The sequence below is a fragment of the Anolis carolinensis genome, chromosome 2 (assembly GCF_035594765.1).
Source record: "Anolis carolinensis isolate JA03-04 chromosome 2, rAnoCar3.1.pri, whole genome shotgun sequence".
Lineage (NCBI taxonomy): Eukaryota > Metazoa > Chordata > Lepidosauria > Squamata > Dactyloidae > Anolis > Anolis carolinensis.
This window is the reverse complement of record NC_085842.1, coordinates 91,887,457-91,913,580: the sequence shown is the minus strand read 5'-3', so window position 1 is coordinate 91,913,580 and position 26,124 is coordinate 91,887,457. Positions and strand designations below refer to the sequence as shown.

The 26,124-nt window shown below is 41.6% G+C and overlaps 1 protein-coding gene across 3 annotated transcripts in view; it reads left to right on the top strand.

The window, feature by feature from the left end:
• lsm11 (LSM11, U7 small nuclear RNA associated) overlaps positions 1-26,124 on the top strand; it is a 74,626-nt gene that overhangs the window by 31,191 nt on the left and 17,311 nt on the right. The window contains exon 4 of one of the 3 annotated variants that reach the window (XR_010002688.1): positions 308-1,130. The exons of 1 other annotated variant lie outside the window; for it this stretch is intronic. Coding sequence is in view for 1 of the 2 variants with exons in the window: in XM_003223479.4 (XP_003223527.1) it covers positions 308-694 (387 nt within the window). In the remaining variant the exon portion in view is untranslated. Of the gene's footprint in view, positions 1-307; positions 7,279-26,124 lie in introns of those variants that run through there. One more of the 3 variants, XM_003223479.4, reaches the window with a different exon arrangement.

The following is a 26,124-nucleotide window of genomic DNA, read 5'->3' as shown; positions in this document are numbered from 1 at the left end:
ATGATTCCAAACCAGTTTTCATCTTGAACCTATTTCCTTATTTTATGCAGTTCTGATATAAGTCCTGTTCATGTGTTTGACTAAATAAGTGGAAAGGGCTACGTTGGTGGTTTATCCTCATGTTTGGATTTCCCCACAGATCTAACCACATCACAGAACATGAAGCTCTAAAGAGGGGTTTGTAACTACATTTGCCTGAATTAATAAGGGAGGGCATCCCTCAGTGAGAAGTAGTTGCAAATCCCTCTTTAATAGCTCTGGCTTAATGACATTTGTGTTTTCTCCCTTCCCTATTGTTTCCTTGCAGCTATTTGACAGGCTCAATCTGCAAGAGTCCTTATTAAAAAAGGAAACTGATTCAAAGATGACTGCAGACCTACCAACCCTTCCATGTAGTTCTAGGACACTTGAGCGGAAACCTGAATCAAACTGGGCAAGATCAGAAGAGCATGGAACAAAGAGGCACTCCAGTAGGGAGAGGACACGGAGCTCTAGTTTGCCCCGAACCACAGGAAAGGAGGCTGACCGAGCTGCCAGGATGCCCCAAACAGAGGGAAAGGGCGCAAGTGGCCCAAGGGCTCGCTCACGGAAAAAGCATAGGCCCAGAATAGATTATCAGCAAGTGTTCAGGCGGCACATCAACCAAATTTTTATTCGTGGGGAGAATGTTTTGCTTGTTCATCTTGCACATTGATTTCATTGACCTTACTCGTGCAGTAACATGAACAGTGATGACAGCTAAGGTGCTACCTTGTGAAATAATATGTCACTATAATTGTTTTCCCTTCTTTTGACCAGAAGGGAGTAGTAGTGAAGAGATTTCGGAGGTCAAGAACATGTTGAACTAGCGACTACTTTGTTTGGACTAGACATTGACAGAGAACATCACCACCTTCAAGGAAGCAGATGTCCTAAGACTTGAACAATGCAGTGGTATCTACACCTTTCAAAACTTGAATATGACACATGTGTCTCTAGACCACATATTTTCAAGTATATGAGAGATACTGTGACTACAAAAATAGAATTTGTCAGTGACTTTGGTGCTTTAATCTTGAATGGGACAGCATGTATTAAATAAAATACATGGTAAGAGAATGAAGAGCTTGTGAAAGAAAGAATGGCTTTAGGTATGAACTTGTTTCAGTCTCCATCCCTCCCATTAGCATGCATGACTAGGCGGAAAACGGTATTCCGAAACTGAACTGTTGTGCATTTTCATGTCCAAAGTGATCACTTGACTAAAATGTGATTTGAAATATAAGAAAGTAGTCTATTCAGTAACAGGGGTTAGAAGCTTTCTCCATTTTATTTGTTGTCAAAGGCCTCCCACCCGGTCAATAGTGATATGAAACGTGTATTGTTAACCAATATCCTCTGGATCTCCTCCCTCTCCCACCACCAGCAAGGTTGAATGTAGCTAAATACTTAGCTTTTCTAACTGGAGCATGTCTTCGTCTAATGTTGAAACAATCCAGAAATTGCAGTCCATTCTCTCATAGTCCCCTTATTTCAAGTCCATTTGTGTAGTATAGTGGTTGAGATTAAGATGGTGTACATACCTTGCTTTAAGAACTGACAGTGTGGCTGCTGGGCATTGCTATAATGTTACCTAAGTAGCTTTGAGATGATGATTTCCTAGTGTTTGATGCCAGCTTTAGATGATTCATTTGTGATCTCTACAAGTATTTCTAGGTCCCGAATGACATGTCTCTAGGCTGCTTGGATTGTTTCTGAGAAGCATGTTTTAGAGTTTAGACTCCCAAAGAGCATGCATAGCAATTATTTAAAAACAGTGCTATTCCTCCATTTAATCTTTGGAACATTGCAAGCTTTTCTGATAATTCATATGTATGAACATGTATAAACTGTCTGCCAAAAGAAGTGTCGTGGTGCGATCTGATAGTGCCCTCTGTCTACATGGAGCGTGTGTACTACTCCAGACGCTACACTTTGTCTTTATAATGTGTCTTGGAATGCACTAAATGTTCACTAACCCTGTATTGTACTGAGGTTTTTTTAGTCTCTGTGGAATGACAAAACTCACGAAATTAACTATCCATTACATTTAATTCATTCTGCTTTTCTAGAATAATCTGGCAGTCTTTTAATAACAGAGGTTACATCGCATGTAATTAAATTACTTAAAAAAACAAATTATGAGCTAAGTGCAATCTCTCCTTTTCTGCCATTTCTCTATCCCATTGATAAAATGGAGAGTGACTTCTCTGGAGATAAAATATCTTTTAACTCCTAAATCCAACTAGTGTGGGCCCATTTGGGAATTTGTTCAACACTCAAATAATCCTCGTCAGTTCATTGTGTCTTTACTGTAGTTAGAACCCATTACTGGAATTGAGTCTGCCCTGTTAGTGTTTAATGCCATTTTCTCCCATTTGTTCTCTTGGAATTACATAAATGTGATGCATTGTGGGGAGACACAGAGTTCTTGCTATTGCCATTGATATTTCTGACAACAGCCCATAGCACTGAGAAAAAACAAAAGTAAGACTACTGCTGGCTTTTTGTACCCTTAGAAACAGCTGAAAGAGTTAATCTCCGCAAGATCACGCTTTGGTGGAATTCTTCTCTTTTAGACCTGTCACAAATTTCATAGCCCTCCCAAAAGTCCAGTTTATAAACCCTGTAGTGCTATGAATATAGTTGGAAGTGAAAGACCATTGCAGGTGTTTTTAACCCTTTCCTGTCATTTCTTCTCTCTACCTCTGCCCCGTAGCCCAGAGAAAACCCTAGCAAGGAAAATAGCAACATAGAGAAGTCATTGGAAAATGAATTAGAAAATGGCACAGAAGGCAAAGGTTAAATGGCTGCCACTTCAAGGTGTAAATAAAAAAGCAGAAGGATGGAACTATATGCAGTGTTTAGTTGTATCCTAAATGTTGGATGGTTCAGGGAATTACTGTTCCAAACCTAATGCAGTTCAAAGTGGTAGGAACAGAAAGTACAAAAAAGTGTTATGTGAATAAGTGGAACCAAACCTGAAAGAGAACAAAGTAAACTGTTGTGTAATCTATCAGGTTTAGCATAGCTTCCCATTGAATGAGGATATTACATAGAAAATCTGTCTCTTGGGCTGTATGTTCTCTTGCCTGAGGTTATTGTTTGCTATGTTTTTTAAAATTAGCTTGGGAAAATTTGAGACCATATGCCTTAGAATCCCTTAGACACTGGTCATGCTAGTTGTGAGACTCTGGGACATATAAACCCAAAGTAACTTTTCCAAACTTTGATAAAAATAGCAGAACTTGCTCAGTGTTTTACTTTATTGTTTAAGATATATTATTAGAAATTAACAATTAATTTCTAGTCCCCTCAGTAGCCGATTTTTGCTTTTTTCGCCATTGGCCTTCTCTGGTCTCTTTACAAGGAAGGTCATTGTATGATTGATACCAAGAGATGTTCACAACAGCATCTTAGGGTTTTATGTTTTCCTCTTTTCCCTCTTCTCTTCTTTTCAAAGTAGGTGTTTGAAACTGTAGTGCAGAGGGTTTACTCTTCAAATCAGGGGGATTTTTTTTCTTTGTTTGCTGCTTAGGTCACAGATCTTTCTTCTGAAACATTTCACTTTTTGTCAAATTTTGGTCCAGAGAACAAATGCAGTGCTTGGACCATCAGTTCTGTTCTTCCTTTGTGTATGGTTATTCTTCAGTAGACAGTTTATCAAATGCTTTTTATTATAGAAAAATTCATTCATCCTTATTATCCTTTTTTCCCCTATCCTGTAGCTCATTTAATTGCCTTTATCTCTTTGCTTCACTCATGGCTCCTTAAAGAGAATTCAATTTTTACTGAGTTCACCATTCTACTCTTCCTGTTTTCTACTTCCAGCCTTGCTCTCTAGGGGTTTGTCTGCATTGGCCCAAAACCCTGTATTCACCACAATTTGATTGTTGGCTGTCCCCATAATGCATAGCAGCAGCTCCAGTGATCATTGTGCTTTTTCCACTTAAAACTGACATTGCCCCATTTTTGGCAAAGCTGGGGGAAACTCCAGGTTCTCTGAGGCTTTGGGGCAGTCTAGACAGCATGATTGGGCCTATTAATTCTTGCTGGCCATACAGATGCTTTGTTCTGACATCAGCAGAGTCAACCTTTGGGCTTGGATGCAGCTCCATGGCTAGCTAAAAGTGGTGACTGCCCAGTGGGACGGCTGCGATTCCAAATCATCTGGTCAACGGTTTTGAATTCAGCATGTATATGGCGGATCCAGGGTTGTTTCAGGACAGATTTATAGCCAGTCAACCTGTCCGGTGTAGCTGAGCCTTTGTTTACTACCTCATGCTTCAGTCTCTATGTTGCTGTTGTTTTTTGTCTTCCAGAATCTTATCCCACATTCCCTATGCAACATGGAATGAACAATCATTAAGTTCCCCTTACAGAGGAATCTCACAAACTCTGCTAGTATCATTAATCTTCTAATCATCCTATAGGTCTCTAACCTTGTTTCTGAGTCTAGCAAATGTTGAAGAGACCTTTCTATCCTGAATTGTTAGAACTGTACGAATAGTTTTGATTTTGTGTGCCTAATGTTTTAAATTGAAGACTCTAGATTGAAGGTGCTTGCTCATTTCTTAAGGTGTTCTTTTTGAAGATGAAATGCAACTTGCATAGGATGTATTTAGAAGTACGTACTTCTGTCTTCCTGTTATTCCCTTAGTCTTCTCCGATCCCCACAACTCCAGTCCCTACAGTTTAACTCAGGAAACGCATTCACAAAATCTAATTACTCATGCAATTCCCCCTCTTTGTTTTGTTGCATGTTTCCAGAGTTGCAGAATAAATTATCAGAATTCTGTAGTCCCATTCTCCAAGCTTAGTAATGTCTTATAGTAGCAAATAGTGGAATATATAAACCCCTGTAGAATGAAAATTGAGCTACAAGATGCTACATTCATGTAGCTGCCTAGAAATAAGCACTTTTGTTCTCCACTAGCTTTATTCTTTAGAAGTTAAGTCAGTGAATCTTCAACTGATATGATAAAAATTGAAACCTTTCTAATCATGGATAATGAAAGATGTTAGAGGAGATTTTAAAAATAAGGTATATAGGATTCAGAATGAAAAGATTTTCCTTTCCAGTATGTACTATGGCCTTTTTTGTTATTGTCTTCTCCCCTTGCTCTTTGTAGAGAAGATTTTCTGAGGAGTCAGGTTGTCTCTCAGTGAAAATTGGGGTGACTTTATACATTCCACCGCTTTTACCTGTGAGTCACTGAAAGATGCTTCTGTGTGATAGCATATCATGTGTGTCATGTAGTACAGAAATATGGCTGCCTGTAGAGCATTGCCACAAAGGTGTATTTTAAGACCTCTGTGCAAAATCCCCATCCTGCAATTTAAACAGTGAACTCTGCCTTAGTTACTATTTATCAGGTGGCATTTTGTCTATCCAGAGAAGTTGTATACACTGAATTTCTTCCTTCTACCACTAAGTGAGGCCAATATATTCCATTTTGGGAAGAGTTTATAATTCTGGGTCCATTCACACTGCAGAATTAGAGCACCTTTATAACATTTTAATTGCTATGTTTTCACTCTGGCGTATCCTGTGGTTTATCATTTAGTCAGAAGGACCAGAGGAGAATTTCTGGCTGAGAATCCTAAAGACCTCTCCCAAACTACCAGTCCTAGGATTGCTTAGGATGGAAACAAGTGGAATGAAAACACTATAATTCCATAGTGTGAATGAGCCCCTTGGAAATGCAGATGTTTGAGACTCTTGAAAAGATGTGGTCTACAGAGATCAAAGGAAGCAGGTAATGGTTTTATGAGCAGCCTATACAGAGGTCTTATAATGGAAGACATTTTCACCCTTCTGGAAACCTATAAATTCAATATGTTGAGTAGTCATATTTCCTGGTATATTACAGTATAATTATTTGAATATATAAAAGCATGTTTCATTGCCCATTCCACACAGTTGGCAAAGTGGTTAAAACACATTTTCTGTATACTGAGTTTGCAACTGAAACCTTTCCCTGGATTAAAATGGATGCAATGATATTTCTGTCCATCATTAGCGATGCTTCAGTGCCTTGGTAAAGCTCTTCCTCAAAATGGACGACAGAGGCATGTGAACAACTAGTCTCCTTATGTATATAACTTATGATATTTCTGCGTTTGTTAGCGTAACAACAAACTAGGTTGACTGCTGAGGGGAAATGAGTCTTACATTTGTTTACGGAGAAAAATATTTTGATTAGATTGTTTTAAAAAATCTCATCTCTTCCTTCTCCTTTCTTAAAAGATTGGAGTTCTCCCTCAGGAAAATATATATAATTGAAAGGTGCTCCAGACTCCTTTAGCAATTGCATTTGATTTTTACTATTTCAGAGCAAGTACAGTTATATCATTTTATCTTCTCTTTGCAATATGATTTTCAAGCTGAGAATCACAAAACTACCTGTCCAACATCAGTGCTGGCATTCTTTAGAAATATATCTACCTGACTGTTACACCAGTGTGTAGAAATGTCCAGTACAAGCTAGTCCCAAAGGCCCAAGTGTCAGTAAGCACATTGTCTGTGCTTCGGATTTTAACTTTCAATTAATCTAGGCAAATGTAATTTTGGGACATTTTAGTTCAAATTGTACCACCACCACAACCACCATTGGGGTTGTGTCATGACAGTCTCAAAACTGGTTTAAATTTTGTGATGAATCTGGTTTTGAATCTTCCCTTGCTTACTGCACCCATTTTTCTCTCATGTCTATTTATTTGTAAAATGGGGGAGAACATTTGCAGATTTTGGAGGATCGGTTTAAAACATAATCTTAATTAGGAGTGTGAATTGTCCCTCCCTCAATACTGTTGAACTACAACTCCCAACATTCCTCACAATTTACTATGCTGACCCTGTGGAGAGCAGCATCTGGAGGGCCACACAATTTTCACTCAATGTAGTCCATTGCTAAAAACAAACACAAATTCCTGGTTGCCATGAAACCGTCATTAGCCCTTTAACCTTCCATTTTAAAAGGCAAGAGATGATACAGGTATTGCATACGTGTAATTGCCAGGCAAAATCCTAAGTTTGCTGCAAGTGCATGTTTTACTTACTGGAGTATTTGCATTGGAAGAATGTACAAGTTGCTTGTCTTCCTGAATATATATATTTATTTCCAATAAGGAATTGCTGCTATGAAACCTAATGATGAATGTAAACCTTTTGTTTGTTCGTTTTTTGCTTGATGGATGTAAATACCTGTATATAAAATGGTTTTACCAGTAAGGCAATAAATATATTGATGTAACGAAGACTGCTTTAGATTTATTTCTTACAAATCTTTGTTTCATTTATAGAAATGCTGCTTTTAAGCCCACTTTTTATCATGGTGATATAAATGGCTGTTGCAGCAACAGCATATAGATGAACATAACATAAAATGAATAGATGAAAACAACAATTTTAAACTTTCTGCCGTCAGCAGGAGAATGTAAACACCTTAAGACCTCAAGTCTTTGAGCTTGTTTGGAGGTTCTAGCAGGGGAGCACAGCTATCGTATACCTGGGACCGAAGACTGGAGACCTCGGTACACTCCTATACCTGGGACGTTGTCCTCTTCCACCGAGCGTGCAGCTTCAGGAGGGATGCACATGGAGCGGTGAGGGAGGAAGGGGACACCCGCCTAGCCAGCCAGATTAGCCGAATCAACCCTGGCGATCAATGGGGTGACAGATGTTGCAGTCAGATCGCCCTCACATCTGCCCCTCACTGTGGATTCTTTTGCCTCCAGCTAGGTGGTTACTTCTTTCCCCTTCCTCCCTTCTCTCCAGAGTTGCATTGCTTCTCATTCCTTGTCATTTTCTTCTGTAAAAACTCCCATCATTTCCATAGAGTTTAGTGCCATCAGCCCCTTTGCTGCCCGTTATCACCTCCAGGCTAGGCAGGAACCTGTGCTTCTGAGTCTTGTCATTGCCAAGCGTTATCTGCCATGGCCTTCTTATATTTAGAAAGATATTACTTACATTTGAGAAGGGTGTTGGGGGACAAGGAGAAAAGGTAAATGAAAAGCTGTTGACCTTGACTGCTGATTCCACGAATTAGTAACCAACCCCATGCTGCTAAATCACCACACTCATGTGGCTCATAGTCCTGGCCTTCTTCTTTGCCCACTCAAGCCATTGATGAAAACTCTTTGAGCATCATTTCCAACCATTTATAAACCTGTCTGACAGTGTTCCTATTTATTCTGCTTTTAATAGTATTATACCAAACTAATGTTATATTGTATTTTTTTTTCAATCAGGTTGCCAATTTAGTAGACGGCGGGAACATCCTGGATGTCCGTTATCTGAATTTCAGGAAAGCATTTTATAAAGTCCCTCATAATGTTTTGATTAGAATACTATTAAAAGTAGAATAAATAGGAATACTGTCAGACAGGTCTATAAATGGTTGGAAAATGATATTCAAAGAGTTGTCACCAATGGCTTTACTTCAAACTGGAAGGAGGTTTCGCATGGAATGGCACAGGGTTCTGTCTTAGGACAATTGAGCTTCAACACATTTAACTGACTTAAATGGGCTGGAGGGAATTTTCATCAAGTGTTCAGATGACGCAGAATTAAGGATAGAAGATAAGAACAAAATTAACAAAGACCTATATAATCTAAAAAAATTGTGCAGACAGTAATAAAATGAAAATCGATAGAAATAAATGCAAAATTATACATTTATGCCACAAAAACCAAATGCACAGGTTTAAGATGATGGTACTCAACAATACTATAGGTGACACGGTAACCATCCACAAACCAAAGCAATCCTTGATTTTGCCATTTTACTACATACATGGAACTTGAACATCCATGGATTTTGGTTTCCACACAGCATCCTAGAACCAAACTCCAGTGAATGGCGTGACTGCACACATTGGTAAAAAGGTGAATGCTACTTTAGCCCACATTATTAGAAGCATAATTTCTAAGTTGATGAAGGTAATAGCTTCATTATATTCTGCACTGGTAAGGCTTGTCTGGAGTCTTGCAATTCTGGCTGCCCCACTTATAAAAAAAATAAAAGTAAGTTGGACTGGGTTCAGAGAAGGGCAACGAAGATAAGAGGTGTGGAGAATAATATGTATGAGGAAAGGCTGAAGGACTTGGGCATGTTCAGCCTGAGAAGACAAGACTGAGAAATGACATGACTGCACCCTTGAAATACCTCAAGGTCTTCCAGAAATATCAAGAGGCAGGCCTAGTCTCTGAGAAGATGACCAGGTCTAATAATTTGTAGTGATAGGAGAATAGATTTTGACTGAACTCTAGAAGTATCTTTTTGATGGAGAGAGTAGTTCAGCAAAGGAGCTGAGCTCTCCTCTGGATATCTTCAAAAAAGAAGTTGGACAGCTGTTCACTTGAGAAGCTTTACCTGGAGACCCTGCACTGTGCAGGGGGGTTGATCTCAATGGCCCATTAAGCCCTTTCCAATTCTGTGATTCTATGACTGTGATCTAATTGGACTCGGTACTGAAAGAGGAACTCACACAATTTCTTGACAAATGGTTTGGCATATTTTTATCTGGGTTAGAATTCTATCTCGGGGGGAACAGAAGATTATTTTGCATACTGATATTCCAGACTAATATGGCCATGTCTTTGAATTCTGTTCCACCAGAGATAGAATTCTGGCCAGCTAACCCAGATGAAAACATGCCAAACCATTTGTTAAGAAATTGTATGAGTACCTCTTTTAGTACTGAGACCCAACATATCGAGGGCAGCTTTCAAGGGCAGCTTCACTGGCTTCTCACTGAAAGGACAAGATCACTTCTGATGGCACGTGGGCTGTTATTTCTGCACATGCAAAACTAACATCAGGGTGAAGAGTTCTGGCCTTTATGTGAATGCATTTATTTTATTTTTGCATAGACAAGACCTGAAGTCTCAAGTGCCACAACACTGAAACTAGAGTATTTATAACTCAACATATGGGGTTGTGCCTTACTGCTTTTTCCTATTATGAACAGTTGTTCTGCACATTGCTCAAAGCATCTCTTCTCAAGAATGCCAAACAGAAGGCTTGCACTGTGCATCCAAATAGGCTCATGACATTGGGTTTAAGATGTTCCCAATTTGGTCCTAGGCCTTTGGCATAAGGGCAGTGATTGTATTTGCCTGTTGTTTGTTCTCACCCTTTTAGCCAACTCCTGTAGGGAAAAGGTTTGCAAGGCTAAAGCACAAAATGAGCTCAGGCTTGCCAGGGACATTAAAAACAACAAAAAAGGTTTTTTTGCTTACATTGGTAGAAAAAGGAAGAATAAGGAGGTGATAGGGCCTCTGCGAGGAGAAGATGGGGTGATGGTGACAAGGGACAAGGAAAAGGCAGAACTACTTAATGCCTTCTTTACCTCGGTCTTCTCACAAAAAGAAAGCCATCTTCAACCCCAGCAACATGGAATGGACGAAGGATTAGGGGAAATCCAACCCCAAATAGGGAAACAAGTTGTCCAGGAACACCTGGCCTCTTTAAACGAATTCAAGTTCCCAGGGCCAGATCAGCTACATCCAAGAGTATTGAAGGAACTAGCTGAGGTTATTTCAGAATTACTGGCTGTGACGACTCTAAGCTGCGAGAGCACTGGGAAGCAGACATGGAGGCCAATAAACAATCTAATATCTTTATTAAAGAAATAAAGGAATCAAACAAAAATAAGCAGAGTATTTAGTCCAGCAATAGTCCTTTTAGGAAAGGTCAAATATAGTCCAGTAATATGAAGTTAGATGTCCAGTATTAGAGTTCAAAGTTTTAAATCCAATAACCAAAACACACTCAAACTTCCAAGCAGTTTGAGTGGGGAAATAAGCAAGGTCTTTCAAAGAGTACCAGGATCAATGTCCGAGGCTAGGATAACAAGGCAAGGCAAAGTTGGTCGTGGTGGAACTGAATTGCAGTTCAGACTTGGCAGGGAGACGAGACGCAATGCCCGGTCTACTCGAGAGTAGCGCGCCGCAGGAACTAGAGACGATGTTGGTTTCCCAACTGACACGTTGACACCGCGACGGCCAGCCTGCGCACAGAACTTTTATGGGACTTCGAATCTCCCCTCAAACCAGGTGCCTGAACACTTTTTCCCAAAGGAAACGGACTGAAGACAACAACTTGCCAGATGCAAACCTCCCTGGAAACTCTCAAGGGAATTGGTTTAATTAGCGTCCTCTCTCTCTGCTAATCTCACGCTTTTCCTCCTATTCTCTTTCTCAGAGCGGAATGTTTTCAGAAACAATCTCCTATCAAAAGGAGCACTCTCTGGGGAACCAGGCTCTGTTTCAAGGGCTTTTGTAATTAACTTTGGGCTAAAGCTGTCAACAGGGAACATCTGGAAGGGAGCAGAATCTTGCTGAGTTGGCACAAACCCCATATCCTCTTCAGTCTGATCCATAATGGCTGCGGGGTCATGACTCGAGGGTCCCTGAGACATCACACTGGCAATTATCTTCGAGAGTTCTTGGAGAACAGGAGAAGTCCCAGCAGATTGGAGGAAGGCGAATGTGGTCCCTATCTTCAAGCAGGGAAAAAAGAACGACCCAAACAATTACCGTCCGGTCAGCCTCACGTTGATACCAGGTGTCATACCCCAGCCACCTTTGGTTTCTGAACCTGATTCAGAAATGAACGTTGACCAGAATGAAGCTTATTCTGACTGTTTACCTAGTCTGCAGAGCTCCTGCCAATTACAGCTCCCAGCTGTTGATAGTTCGGATGCTTCCTTAATTGGGAGAGATACTGTAAATATTACTCCCATGGCTGAACCAGATGTTTTTAGTTCCCCAGAGAATGTGTCCTTCAACAGAAGGGAGTTTCTGCATCGCCAGAGATCTGAAAAGCAAGGGCTCCGCAGGAGTAACTACTTGCCATCTCGAGGGGATAATGGATAGAAGATTTTCACTTGGGAACCTATAGGGAGTTTGGTTTTCCTTCTTGTGATCAGATCTAAGTTCCATAAAAGTGTCTTGCACCGTGAACACTTTGTGGTGTCAACGTAGCGATTTTCTGAGTAAGGTTCACCGACTCTAGCTCCTGTTTCTCCAAGCCAAGTTTCCTGATCCTGGCGGCCAAGCTGAGCCACGACTCCCGAGTAGACCCGGAGTAAGTCTACTTCCTTGCCTTGTTCCTGAATCAAGTTTGGCCTCAGCCTCGTCTTGTTCCTGCCTTGATATCAAAGACTTCCAAGTGACTTTGTACTTCAGTCTTGTTTCCTTGTTGTTCCCCACTCAAGAACTTTCCAACAGTTTTGAGCGTGTTTCAGTTTCTGGACTTTGGACAATAATATTGGATATTTCTCTTTAACTCTTTGGACTAATTCATACCTTTTTACAAAGGACTATTATCCACTCAACCTTTCCACTTATTATTTCCTGAATTTATAATTGTTTTAATAAAGATATTATATGATTATTGATCTCTGTCTGGTTTCCAGTGCTCACGCTGCCTTGGGGTGCAGCACCAGGCAAGATTCTGGAAAAGATCATTAAGAAAGTGGTCTGCGAACATCTATAAACAAATATTGTCATTGCTAATAGCCAAAATGGATTTACCAAAAACAAGTCATGCCAGACTAATCTGATCTCTTTTTTCGATAGAGTTACGAGTTGGGTCGATACAGGGAACGCTGTGGATGTAGCCTACCTGGATTTCAGTAAGGCCTTCAACAAAGTCCCCCACAACCTTCTGGCAAACAAACTAGTAAAATGTGGGCTAGACAAAAGTACGGTTAGGTGGATCTGTAATTGGTTAAGCGAACGAACCCAAAGGGTGCTCACCAATGCGTCATCTTCATCTTGGAAAGAAGTCACGAGTGGAGTGCCGCAGGATTCTGTCCTTGGCCCGGTTCTGTTCAACATCTTTATTAATGACTTAGATGAAGGGTTAGAAGGCATTTGCAGATGACACCAAACTGGGAGGGATAGCCAACACTCCAGAAGACAGGAGCAGAATTCAAAACGATCTTGACAGACTAGAGAGATGGGCCGAAACTAACAAAATGAAGTTCAACAGGGACAAATGCAAGATACTTCACTTCGGCAGAAAAAATGGAATGCAAAGATACAGAATGGGGGACGCCTGGCTCGACAGCAGTATGTGCGAAAAAGACCTTGGAGTCCTTGTGGACAACAAGTTAAACATGAGCCAACAATGTGATGCGGCTGCTAAAAAAGCCAACAGGATTCTGGCCTGCATAAATAGAGGTATAGCTTCTAGATCCAGGGAAGTCATGCTACCCCTCTATTCAGCTTTGGTCAGACCACACCTGGAATACGGTGTCCAATTCTGGGCACCGCAATTGAAGGGAGATGTTGACAAGCTGGAAAGCGTCCAGAGGAGGGCAACTAAAATGATCAACGGTCTGGAGAACAAGCCCTATGAAGAGTGGCTTAAAGAACTAGGCATGCTTAGCCTGCAGAAGAGAAGGCTGAGAGGAGACATGATAGCCATGTACAAATACATGAAGGGAAGTCATAGGGAGAGGGAGCAAGCTTGTTTTCTGCTGCCCTGCAGACTAGGACGCGGAACAATGGCTTCAAACTACAGGAAAGGAGATTCCACCTGAACATCAGGAAGAACTTCCTCACAGTGAGAGCTGTTTGGCAGTGGAACTCTCTGCCCCGGGCTGTGGTGGAGGCTCCTTTGGAGGCTTTTAAGCAGAGGCTGGATGGCCATCTGTTGGGGATGCTTTGAATGAGATTTCCTGCTTCTTGGCAGGGGGTTGGACTGGATGGCCCATGAGGTCTCTTCCAACTCTACTATTCTGTGATTCTATGATTCTAATACCACCACCACCACCACCACCTCTTCTTCTTCTTCCTCCTCTTCCCCTTCCCCTTGCTCTTCTTATTCTTATTCTGCTTTTTCTCTCCACAAGGAGATTTAAAGCAGCTACTTATGCCAGTATTGGGTGGTCTCAGCAACCAGTCCTTTTTTGGTCTGTGCAGACCTGATCTGGTGGTCATTTGCAAAGTGCTTCTGGAATTAGCCCATGAAATCAAGTCAAAGGTTGTGAGCGGTCTTAAGATCACAGGTTGTCCTTCCTTTCTGCAAAACATTTAGCGTCAGTGCAGGGAAGGTGACTATCTTAGATTGTAGTTCCCAAACCCTCCAGCCAGTATGGCCAAACTCTTTGGGAGATTCTGAGATCTGAAATGCACAAAAAGTAGCTTTTCCAGGCTCTGCGTGTAGTACCAATGCCTCACTTCTTGCAAACTTTTTCAAAGAAAAGGCCTGCGGCTAAACATGAGTGTTTTGGCAGTATTGAATTCTGCCCACTAGATGGCAATAGTTTAAAGAGAATTTATGTTCATCCCAGCCAGCCATAATGCTATTGCCCACTTTTTCTGCACTCTCTATAGAAGGTGGGGGGCAGGCTGTTGGATTTAACAGATATATTTGCTTCAGCCTAGAGCCCGATTAAAGTGGAAAGAGCAGACCTTGGGGGAATGTTGGATGAAAGGGCTGCCTTTTCTGCTTCATTTGATGCAGGTGATTTTGAGGAGAGAGAGAGAGAGAGAGAGAAAGAAAGAAAGAAAGTTTAATTAGCTGCAAACATACATTGCAATGACAACCTTCAGTTTTATATCCTAAAAGGTGAATGCATCATCAGAGACTCTTTGAAAAAGGCCTAAAAGAGGACATATTGGCTCCAAGTCATTAGGGATTTTGGCTAATTAGAACTAGCCTTTTGCAAACATTTCAACTAAAACTTCAGATTTCTTACTTTGAATATCTTTTGTGCTTCCTTGGTTGGCACTGCCCCCACTGAAATGCTACAAGCTTTTCCTGCCCTACTGCCTGGGGGCTCAGGTGGGACTATAAGAAAGGACAACAGATGAAGATGCAGGACAGGAGCATCATAAATATTAGTTTATCAATATGGGTCTACTGTTTTGCATCTGCAGAAGCAAGATAATGGTTGTTTCCGCTTGAATCTTGTGAAACATTCCAAGCAGCTCCCCAGGGCACTGTAATATGTTCATAGCCCTTGATGGCACATAATATATAATGGATTAAAATGTTCACCGTTTGGAAAGGTGTGTTCCTAGTCAAGGCTCATGAGATCCTGAAGGAGTCTCCTATGGCACTAGATCAGGTATATGGTCTTCTTTCATTCTCCTGGGCTGTGCTATCCACACCCAGGCTGAGTGACAAAGAGATTGTTTGTGATAAAGAAGATCCATAATTAGGCCTGCTTAAGTCTAGTTCTTTCCAGCATCTGGCTTATATTCAGGTTCCATTGTTTTGATCAAACCACCAGCTCTACTCTCAGCTGATTCAAGGATATGGGAGCTTACCATAGATTTCCCCATACCACATCTTACTAGTTAGCCACTTCTGTATCACTAAGGGACTTCAAGAGGGCATACCAATTTGCATAAAATTTGCACATGCTAATTTAGGCATAATTTAGAAAGTGCTCTTATTTTATCCTCACCATAATGAGGAAAACTGTGAACATGAGACCAGTATGGCTGCTTACAGCAGTCACTAACTGCTGATGGGCAACTTCAAGGTCTTTTTTTACTGTCTCTTACAGGCTTTGCCTTTCAATAACACTTGAACTTAATGTCTTTCAAATAGAGGACCATTCAAATAGAAAACTATCCTCTGAGTGCCATCTGAAGACGTGGTTCATTTAATACAGCTAGAGGTGGAAATGAAATAGGCTTGAATTGATGCCTTAGGCTAACTTACAGGTCCTGTCCAGCTGTTGCTATACTTTTTCCCAGTTATAGTTTGTGTTTAGAATTCAACGATAGGCATACCTCTATTAGCAAAGCCTTCACCAAAGTATCTCATTTTACTAAGTCTTTTTATGGGAGCCCAGCCAAACACCCCCTTTTTTGTTTTCTTAATAGCTAGAAGTTTTAGCTAGCACCAACACTGAGAAGATGGTGAAGGAGTATTTGAGAAAGGTTTCCAATGTTGGGCTGCAGCAGTGTGTCTGCAGTAAACATTGCAATGAACATTGAGTTCAGAAAGAATGGGATTCTACTTCAGGTGATCCTACTACAGTGGTGTGTGCTTCTGTGCAATAGGCAAGGTAAAAGATTTCCGCGAGAGTCACTTACTCATCATATATTAAGAACAAAACAAAAACAAAAACAAACCAACTCACTACCCACTCTGTCGTATCTTTTACTGATAGAAGGTAAGCAATGAATAGATATCTGGTGGTTATACCCAAGCTGCAGAGGTGAGAGTATCCCTCTTGTCCTTTGTTGAAGGTAGCATTTGTTGGATTTTCTTTGTGGGTCTGTAGATAGTTTGTAGGTTGTGTTTCTTCATCAGCTTCCCTATGTGGTCAATGGTTGCCTTGGATATAAAACAGGCTAGTAACTGTTTTATATCAACATAATCACCTATATATGTGGAAGCTATGTGGGTTTGTTGCTGGATAAACTGTCCTGTTGATGGTCCGCACTTTCCAAAATTAACCACTATAGTACTGTTTCTCCCAAACTGAAAACGAACCATGAGATTTCTCTGTAAATTAAAGAATCAAACCATTAGTGGAAGGCCAGCCTGCTTTCCTCTGAGATAAATTTCATTAGCCTTTGAGGGCTGGTGGGGGGCAGGGGGAGAGACAATGGCTGTACAATACATGCAGACTGATTTAAGTAGATCTTGACAGTTTCTTGTGTATTAAAACCCAGCTGTGATTATGAGCTCTTAACCAATTCATGTGTACGCACATTTTTGTCTGAACATCTTGTCCAATGGCTTCCTTATATTATAAGGCAGTGGGAATTAATTGATTTCAAAAGAGGCATCGAGCTTGTCATTCTTCATTGGGGTAAAGATGCTCAGAGTTTTGCCTCTTCCATTAGACTGTTATTTAATTAAAATCTTAACCTCAAAATGTGGTTTCAAATGCCTCATTGTATTTGAATGCACATGAGTAGCAGAGTGTGAACCCTTCTCTACGAAGGCACTTGGCAGTCAGCTTGCCTTCATCCCCTTTCATCAGCTAATGAAGAGAGCTCCTGCTTTTGTCACAATATAGCGTACATCTGGCTTTTAAAGGAATATTTCAGTGACATGGAGAGAATGCAACAGGTTTCAGCTTTTAGCCTCATCAAGCACTTTCAAAAGGAAATGCTTCTCTGGTGGATGGATGGAATGAGAGTCACCGTCCAGCAGCCTACTAACACAATATGCAAAGGTTGTACAGATTATCCTCCATAACCAAGGAGAGGGCAGTTTGGCCAGATTTTTGTGTGTGTACCTCAGCCTCCTGATTTCAAAACCCCCTTTTTAAGGATATTGGATTGGGCTGCATTTGGAAACTACAACTCCCAAAATCCCAAGGCTACTGCCTGAAGGAATCTATTGACTCAAGTCCAAATAAAGCTTTTCTGTATTTTGAGATAGCCCAGCTTCTCATAGCATGAGCCATGTTCCACAGGCTGTTCCATTTAGGATGTTTTTTGTGTGCATGCACATTTTCATTCTCTCAGAACATGTTAAAACTGCTTTACTCCATTTTTCAATTGGTTTAAGTTGTTTTTATGGTTTTGCCTTCTTGGGAGGGGCAATTCATAAAGGTTTTAATTAATACAACCAAAAAATATTAAAGGAACTTGAATATAATAACACCTCTGTTCTGTGTAGAAATGCTGTTCTGAATGATACCTAAATCTGTGCATCAAAACAAGACAATTTAATTCTTAGATTAGCTTCTTATCAACAAATCAGAGCAGTCTCACTTCTTTAAAAGGGCATTGTGGTGATGAATAAGAGAGGGGCAGAAAGGTATAAGAAAGGAGTGGTTAACTGAGACGTCTACAAGGGACACTTTTTGTCCCCGAAGAAAACCCCTAAACTGTAAGGCATTGCCCCAAAACTGAGAGCAACCAGAAGCTTAGTTCTGCTGTTCATGCTTGTGGGGTAGGGTAAGGGTGATTGGGAGGTATATTTTACACAGAACCACTGTTTTTGGCTGCCTCTATGAGCTGGTGGTATACCAACATGGTGTAGTGGTTTGAGTATTAAACCTTGAGTCTGGAGACCAGAGTTCAGTTTCCTGCCTAGCCATGAAAGCCAGCCCACTAGGTAATTTTGCGTAAACCACATGCTCTCTGTCAAAAGTCAGACGCCAATTAGAGAGCAAAATAGAGTTTATTAAAGCAACAGTCCAAAAAATAGCTCAACAAACTAAAAAGACTTAAAACACGTAACTTTCAGTGTTATTAAGTAGAACAAGCGGATAAAACCCCAAAAAACAAGAATTGGCAAATAATCCAGATTAGCCAGAGATATAATCCGGGTTAAACTTAAAGTTCTAGAACTTGACCCAAAAGTTCACAATGGGCTGAAAAACGGAGGCATGAACTAGAGCAAGCAGTATTGAAGACCACAAACTTTTCACAAAACTCAAAAGTACAAAAGGAGTTCAAAACAAACAAACACCCAAATTGAGCTAGGGAACTCCCAGTTGAGAGCAGCAAAGCCAGCGAAACAGCGAGACGCTGGCGAGCTCACAGCAACCGCTGCTGGAACATACACCAAACCAAGAGTTAAAGGAGCAGAGTGGGAAAGCGTCGTCAAGCCGGTCCAAAGTCGAGATAAACCAGCAGCACCAAGCTGCTGCAGAAGCAAATGCCAGGCCAGGAGTTAAAGGAGCAGAGCGGGAGAACATCATCAAGCCGGTCCGAAGTCAGGATAAGCAGACAGCGTTGGTATCAGGAGTGAAGGTAGTATTCAGCAACAGCAGACAGCCACAGAATAGAGAACGACGCCAAGCCACGGATTGAGAGCGAAGAGCAAAGCCGAGTCAAGTTCCAGTCCAAGGTCCGAGAGGTTGAAGTCATCCAAGAAGGTCACAACACGAAATGGCACAGAGAGCCAAAGCAACAAGGGTGAACAGTAGCTAATACAAAATAGCAATAACAGTGCAGTCCAGGAAAACCCATACAATTCCAGCCCTCCGCTGCAGAATAACCCAGATTAAACTTACATCCGTTGCAAAGTCCCAGTCCAGTCTTCAGTAACACACACAGGAAACCCAATGGCGCCTAGCAACACCTTGCCACACGCAAGGTATAATGGCCAAACACCCCCAATATATCCAGGTCTCCCTGGGCTTCCAAACTATCCACACCCAAAGAGCAGGTGTCTTAGATGCCCAACTCTATCCACACCTGTGGACCCCCTCTCACTCCTCCAAGCAGACCAAGTGGGATCTGCTTCTGAAGACACCCAAGCTTCCCCAGCATCAGCAGTATCCATGAGGCCCGATTCGTCCCCAAGCATCTCCGGTGCCCGTGCGCAGTCCGTGCCCAATTCCTCCGTTAACACCTGTTCCCCAGCATCCATTTCCACCTCAGGATCCCCACATGAATCCTCCTCAGAAGACTCCCCATCAGTCTCCCTGACCCTTTTCCTAAACAAATCCTCCAATGAGCCCTCCTCGTGAGGGTTTTTCCTTCTTCTCCTGATCCCACCACTATCATTCACAGTCTCCGAAGTATTCACAACACTCTCAGCCCCAGAAAACCCCACAATAGGGTTGCCATAAGTCAAAAATGAACTGAAGGCATATAACAACCAGGATATGTGGTGTATTGTTTGGTCATTTTTTTTAGCTAATCCCCACCTCTTCACTCGCCCAAAGAGAAGCCTTTAAGATAAATTTGGGAGGTAATAAACAACCCTGGAAAAGTATAGTTTTCCCTTACGTGGTACCAAGAGGAGCAGGTCTTCCTGTTTTTACCCACTCCTGACAGCTGCAACAGGAGCAAGACTGAAGAGTTCAGTAGTAGTAGGAAAGTTCCACACAAGTCATGTCCAAATTATCTGAAGGACCATATTTTCCCTACCCTTGTTTTGGTTTTATGGGGAAGGCCTTTTACTCTGTCCCACCATCACCACAGGTACCACTAGTGCAAATAGAGGAGAAGGCTTCTTGATTATTGTTTCCAGGTTGTATTCCAGAAACTCCAGAATTCCCTTAGACTGACACCTTCCGGAGACTGTTTTTCTATTGGGTTTGTGTGTGTGTGTGTGTGTGTGTGTGTGTGTATGCATAATTGTTTGGTTTGACAGTTTGGAGTACTCTGCTGCAGTGGCTCTAGTCCTACCACTCAGGCAGGTTCCAGGTGGATGGTGCCTTGGGACAGCTGCTCTTCAAAAAAGGAGCATTTATCTGGCATATGCTGTTCAATATCTACATGAAACTGTTGGGAGAGATCACCCAAAGGCATGGAGTAGGATGCTATCAGTTTGCTGATGACACCTTACACACACGGTTACATCGTGGTCCACGCTCTTGTTACATCTTGAATAGATTACTGCAACGTGCTCTATGTGCTTTTGAAGACTGTTCGGAAGCGCCAAATGGTCCAATGGGTGGCAGCCAGATTTCTCACCAGAGCAGAGTACAGGGAGCACAAACCCCCTGTTACGTCAGCCCCACTGGCTGCCAGTCTGCTACCAAGACTAGCTTTAGCCTATAAAGCCCTAAACAGTTCAGGCCCAGCTTATCTGTACGAACATAGCTCCCTCTATGAACCATCACAGAGGTTAAGATCTTCTGGGGAGGCCCTGCTCTCGATCCCTTCTCCTTCACTAGAGCGGTTGATGGGACTAGAGACAGTGCCTTCTCAGTAGTGGCTTCTTAGCTGCAATCTCTCCCCAGTAAGATTAGATCAGTGCCCTCCCTCTTGGTCTTCAGGAAGAAAACAAAGACAAGCTTTTGGCCAGTAAAGTAATGCAATGCAAGAAATAAATACGGAATATATGCAATTGACAATGGGAACGGCCCCGGTCTACAGTTTTGGATCATGTGATTTTAATTTTTATATTAGGTGCTTTAATTCTATGTTTTAATGTCTAAATGTTGTCTATTTCTTATGTTTTAATGATTTTATTGTTTTGATGGATAGTTATACATTTATTGTTTAGAGATATGATTTGGTTTATGTCAGAGACAGAACGCCAGCGAGTAAAACAAAACTCAGTTTATTGAGGTTACAGAACTAAAAACGCCCGTAGGAGACAAAGAACAGGGCAAACACTTGACTTCAGTGTGATAAGTAACAAAAAACAACTCAGTTTGAGCTTAAACGATTCAAAGGGATAAACCGGATTAAACAGAAGTATAATTCGGATTAAATCAAAAGTGCTTACTTCAGCCTGGCAAACAATGCAAACAAAAGAGGATCAACAGGAGTCAGAATGTAAACAACTGACTGGTAGCAGATTCCTCTCTGCTACTCAGAAACAGCAGGAGAATAAACCAGGCTTGTTTATTCCTTCCTGCAGCGAACGAAAAGCGTGGTCATAGTCAGGATTCAGTTTAAGGTTCAGCGGCCAACGATATCCAGGTCCAGGCACAGCAGTCAGGGTAACGGCAGTCAGCAAGGTCCCAATCCGGTCCAGAGGTCAATAACCAAGCGTAGTCGTCAAGAAATCCAAAGGTCTCACCGATAGCCAGCAGAAGGGATAATCCGGAATCGAAGTCAGTCAGTCCAGCGTCAATCCAGTGCGAGTAGATATTGCCCGTCAAAAAGACGACGGAGGTCCAAGCTATCGAGATTAAACACAAGTTGCACAGAGAAAAACCCCGCACAGTTCCTCCCGCCGTCGATGCCCAGTGTCCTTGGTAAACTTACGTATCCAGTAACGAATCACACCCGTCTTCAGGAAGTTCCCCAACAAAAGCCCAAGCGTCCGTCCAGATTACCTTGCCCAACGCAATTAGACATTGGTCCCAAACCCCAATTTATCCCAGTTCAAGCTCATCATCGCTATCAGCTGCCATCCCAATTCCAGGTGCCCCAACATCATCATCCTCATCAGAGCTTAAGCACCTTTGACTACACCCCACAGCATCCCCAGCTGTGGATCCCGCTCCATCCCTCCAGCCAGTCCATGGGTCTGATCCTGCAACCCGCCAATCACCTCCCATGCTTTCATTGCCTGTTTCCCCAACACCCAAATCCTCCCTCACACGAGTCCATTCCATGTCGTCCTCCTCCGAGCTGACCATCTCTTCCTCCAAACCCTCAGAAAAACCCTCAAATGAGTCCTCATCTGTCGGGTCTGTAAACAAATCCCGGAGCCGTTTTCTTTCACGCTCCTCGAAAGAGTCTGACTCTCGAGGAGTCTTATGACCCCTTCTTCTATTACCGGAGCCCGAAGGCTCAACCATAACAGTTTAAATGTTTGTTTGTCATTGAATCTTGCCATCATTATGTTTTAAACCGCTTTGAGTCCCCACAGGGGTGAGAAAAGCAGTATATAAATACAGTAAATAAATAATAAATATATAAATATATTTACAAACAGCCTTAGCTAAGGATAGTGTCTCCTCTAAATGCTTGGAGGAAGTAATGAGCTGGATGAAGAAAACAAATTGAAACTCAGCCCAGACAAGACAAGGTGCTTACTACATTTTGCTGTGTTGCAATACAGCTCCAGCCATTTGCCTCACAAACAGAATGGAAACCCTCTGAGCCACCACTAGCTTGAAAAACTACTTCCCTATCCAGTTGTATCAACAATGGAGGGGGCCACTCATACCAGGAGTTTCAATGCTGTAATTCCACTGAGGACAAGAGACCTCCAGCTGAATAATAGGGCAGGAAGGTAGTTGCTGGTATCTTGCAAACCACACCATTGCACCTCTTTCCAAACCTTTCAATGTCATCTTGGGAAATCTAGCTGCATCCTAAGCTCAAAAAAATCACAGCAGATTTAGCTTCAAAGCCCGCCCACCCCCAACTTCGCTTCCCCCCATTTTTTCTTTATTCATAGCTGTGGTGACAAATGCATTGTCGATAAGGGGGCTCAAAGAACACTCAGCCTGAGAGATAGTTTCGTTCACTCTCATAAGGAAATCTCAAGTGAACCTGGTCTTTGAGTGTCTGAACCCCTGAAAATCTCTGCCCCTGTTCTCCCCAACACTTCACTGTGTGTTTCAACAGTATGTTGAAATTAGCACAAAAATGGGCAGGAGGGGAGCAGATTTTGGTAACCCACTCTGGGTTTCACCAGCATTTTGTAAAAGAGACTAATTGCCAAGTACCATATGCACATGGGACCATTAGTAATTCCATAGCTATGCAAATTAAAACAGTGATGTATGATTTATAGCTTTAATAATGTTCTGAAGGCTCTTAAATTTTAATCACTTGCAACATCCTTTTTAATATTCAATTACTTTATTAACTAATTAGGTCACTTGCTGAAAAAGCACATAAGGTTGGTGCTATTTTAATATCAGCTGAGCCTCACAAAATACCTTTGAAATAGCGTGAATGGTTTATTTATTTTAAACAGATCATTAAGATGCTATCATTAATAAACCAATTATAGGGGGAAAAGCTAGGAACTGAATTATGACTGCTGCGGCCAGAGGCTTAGCCATTTGATCGACAGGCAGCCATTCAGGTGCAGGACACCGGGGGCTGCGAGAAAAAAGCGGAAGAGGAGCTCAAGTCATATTAACTGAGGTGGGATTCTGGTAAAAGAAACCTTAAGGCTCCTGATCAGCCTACAAGTGTTATCGGAAATTGAAGCAAATGGCCGTGGCCAGAAGTGCTTTCTATCTTTCATATATCAAGTGTCTTCCTCCTGAAGAACAAGGACTCGGGCAGCTTCATTCATGCTTGAATGGTCTCAAGGGTTGGTTGCTGCAATGTGCTGTACATAAGGCTGCTCTAGAGCAGGGCTTCTTAAAGTTGCCCAAGAAATCTTTACATGATCCCGAGCATGCAGGTATATAAAACATCTATAAATATAAAACTTTTACTGATACTAAATCAGCATTTGCAAGACATGCTAAACAGAATGATTTCCCTTTTTTTGTGGAGTACAGCAGAGACATTTTCTGCAGAGTCCACTGTGAACACTGCATGTTGTTGCTAATAGATTTGTGTAAATGAGTGGCATTCAGAAACCTTTTACTGTTGCCAAATTTTTCAGGACCCCAATATTGAACTAAGGGGACCTATTTGGGGTCAGGACCCATAGTTTTAAGAAGTGGTGATCTAGAACAGTGGTTCTCAACCTGTGGGTCCCCAGGTGTTTTGGCCTGGGAGTTGAAGGCCAAAACATCTGGGGACCCACAGGCCGAGAACCACTGATCTTGAAGATATTTTGGAGGTGAAAAATAGTGCCCAAACCACACTTTTATGGACCTGACATCAGCCATAAGGGGAGTCCACTTGGATCAGACCTAGGGGTACATTTCTAATTTGTGGGCCTACACCTTATCAAATCACTTAGCCAATAAGTTCATTTCAAATAATTCCCCACTTCCCAAACATTCCCAGGTAATGGCCTCTTTGGACTGGCTGCAGTTATGGCTGACACATTCTGTCTAGTTGATCTTTTATGACATTAAAAGTTTATCTGATGAGCTTTGTACCTCCAGGTCAGTGCTTTCCAAACTATCTGAAATGGGGGACGAGCAATGTTTTTCCACAATGTGCCAGGGGGTGGCACAAAATTTGTATCTATTGAGTACAATTCATTTTTTCCCCTTTTGTGGAAACTTGCCAAGCCCAGTAGCTAATGGCTCAGGGACTGGCACCAATCCAGAGACCACTGTTTTGAGTAGCTCTGCTTGGGGAATCCTACAAGATTGCTACTGATTTCCTGTATTAAAGGGCTGGGGAAAACCCATCTGATGGAGTACTTTTCTCCGTCAGAATTTCCTTCGTCTACTGAGGTCCACGGGAGTTGCCTTCCCCGGGGCTCCATCTGTTTCGGAAGCACTAAAATCTGCTAAGGCACAGCATGACCCCAAGGAAGATGAGCTGTGATCAATACAAAATACATCATAAAGCTGTTGTAAGGCATTAATACAATTGTGAGGTTTGAAAGATGCATGTTCACTTGCCTGGAAAACCCGAGGAAGAGCTTTTAAAGTTAGAAGCAACCCACTATTTGCCGGGTAAAGCTTTTCATATTTCAAGAATACATTGCCAAAAGCACAGCAATTCTGTGATTAAACATATTTATTTATGTATGATAATAGCTTTGTGACATGAGGTGGATTTCAACAAAAATCAGTGGCAGGCAGGAACACGCGCTGCCTTAGGGCTTATAGAAATATTTATATTGCATGGCATAATTCCTAACATTTTGAATCCAGGGCATGTGGTACATATATACTCATAGATACACACATACATTGTTAGCATTAGGCTGGCTTCAAATTGTTTCTATTCTTTTAAAAAAAATCAGCAGTACATACATGAAATCCCACTCTTCACCTGAGGTTTGGGGCAGATGAAAATGTCAAAATGAATTTGTGTTCTTATTAACAAGATACTTAACTCATATTTCAGTGCATAGCTCTCCTGAGGCGATTTGGGATTTTTTTTAAAAATGAAATCACATTTCAAATGTTACCTCACTCTCTCTTAATCAATGAAAAACAACTCATAATTAATGAGCAGCAACTGTTTCAAAAACAGCCCATTAAACAAATGTGAGCAGAAATAAAGTTATCAAACCTGTCTTAAAAGTGAGCATGCAGGGATTATGCTTCCATCTGAAGATATTACAACCAAGTCCCAAACTTCAAACAAACAAACAAAGAAATCAGGTCAATAAAGCATCTACCGAATTAATGCTGGGGGAACTTATGGCTATGTTGTTGGACTCTAGTTCCCATCACTCTAGCCAATGTAGTATATTTCACTGCTGAACCGCACTTTCTGTCAGGAAATACTTCCTAATGTTTAAGAGGAATTTCTTTTTGTTGTTTGAATCCATTAGTTCATGTGCTGGGGTATAGCTACACTGTAGAATTAATGCAATTTGACACAATTTTAACTGCCATGGCCCAATGCTATGCAAACCTGGGATTGTTAGGTTGGTGAGGCACCAGCATTCTTGGGCAGAGATGGCATATTAGGATATCTGGTGAGGCAGACTTATTTGCTTTCTTCTTTTCTTTCAGTTGTCCTGTTCATGCATGCTCAACAAGGAATTTTAGAAACAGCTTTTGTTTACTTTGCCTGTTGTAAGTAGGATTACACATTTATTGTAGAATTGGCTAGCGTAAAATCCCATTTTTGCTCAATTCAAGCTTTATTCCATTATTTATGGTTGACATGCTGTTGCAACCTGACATCATTAAACCTGAGCAGCC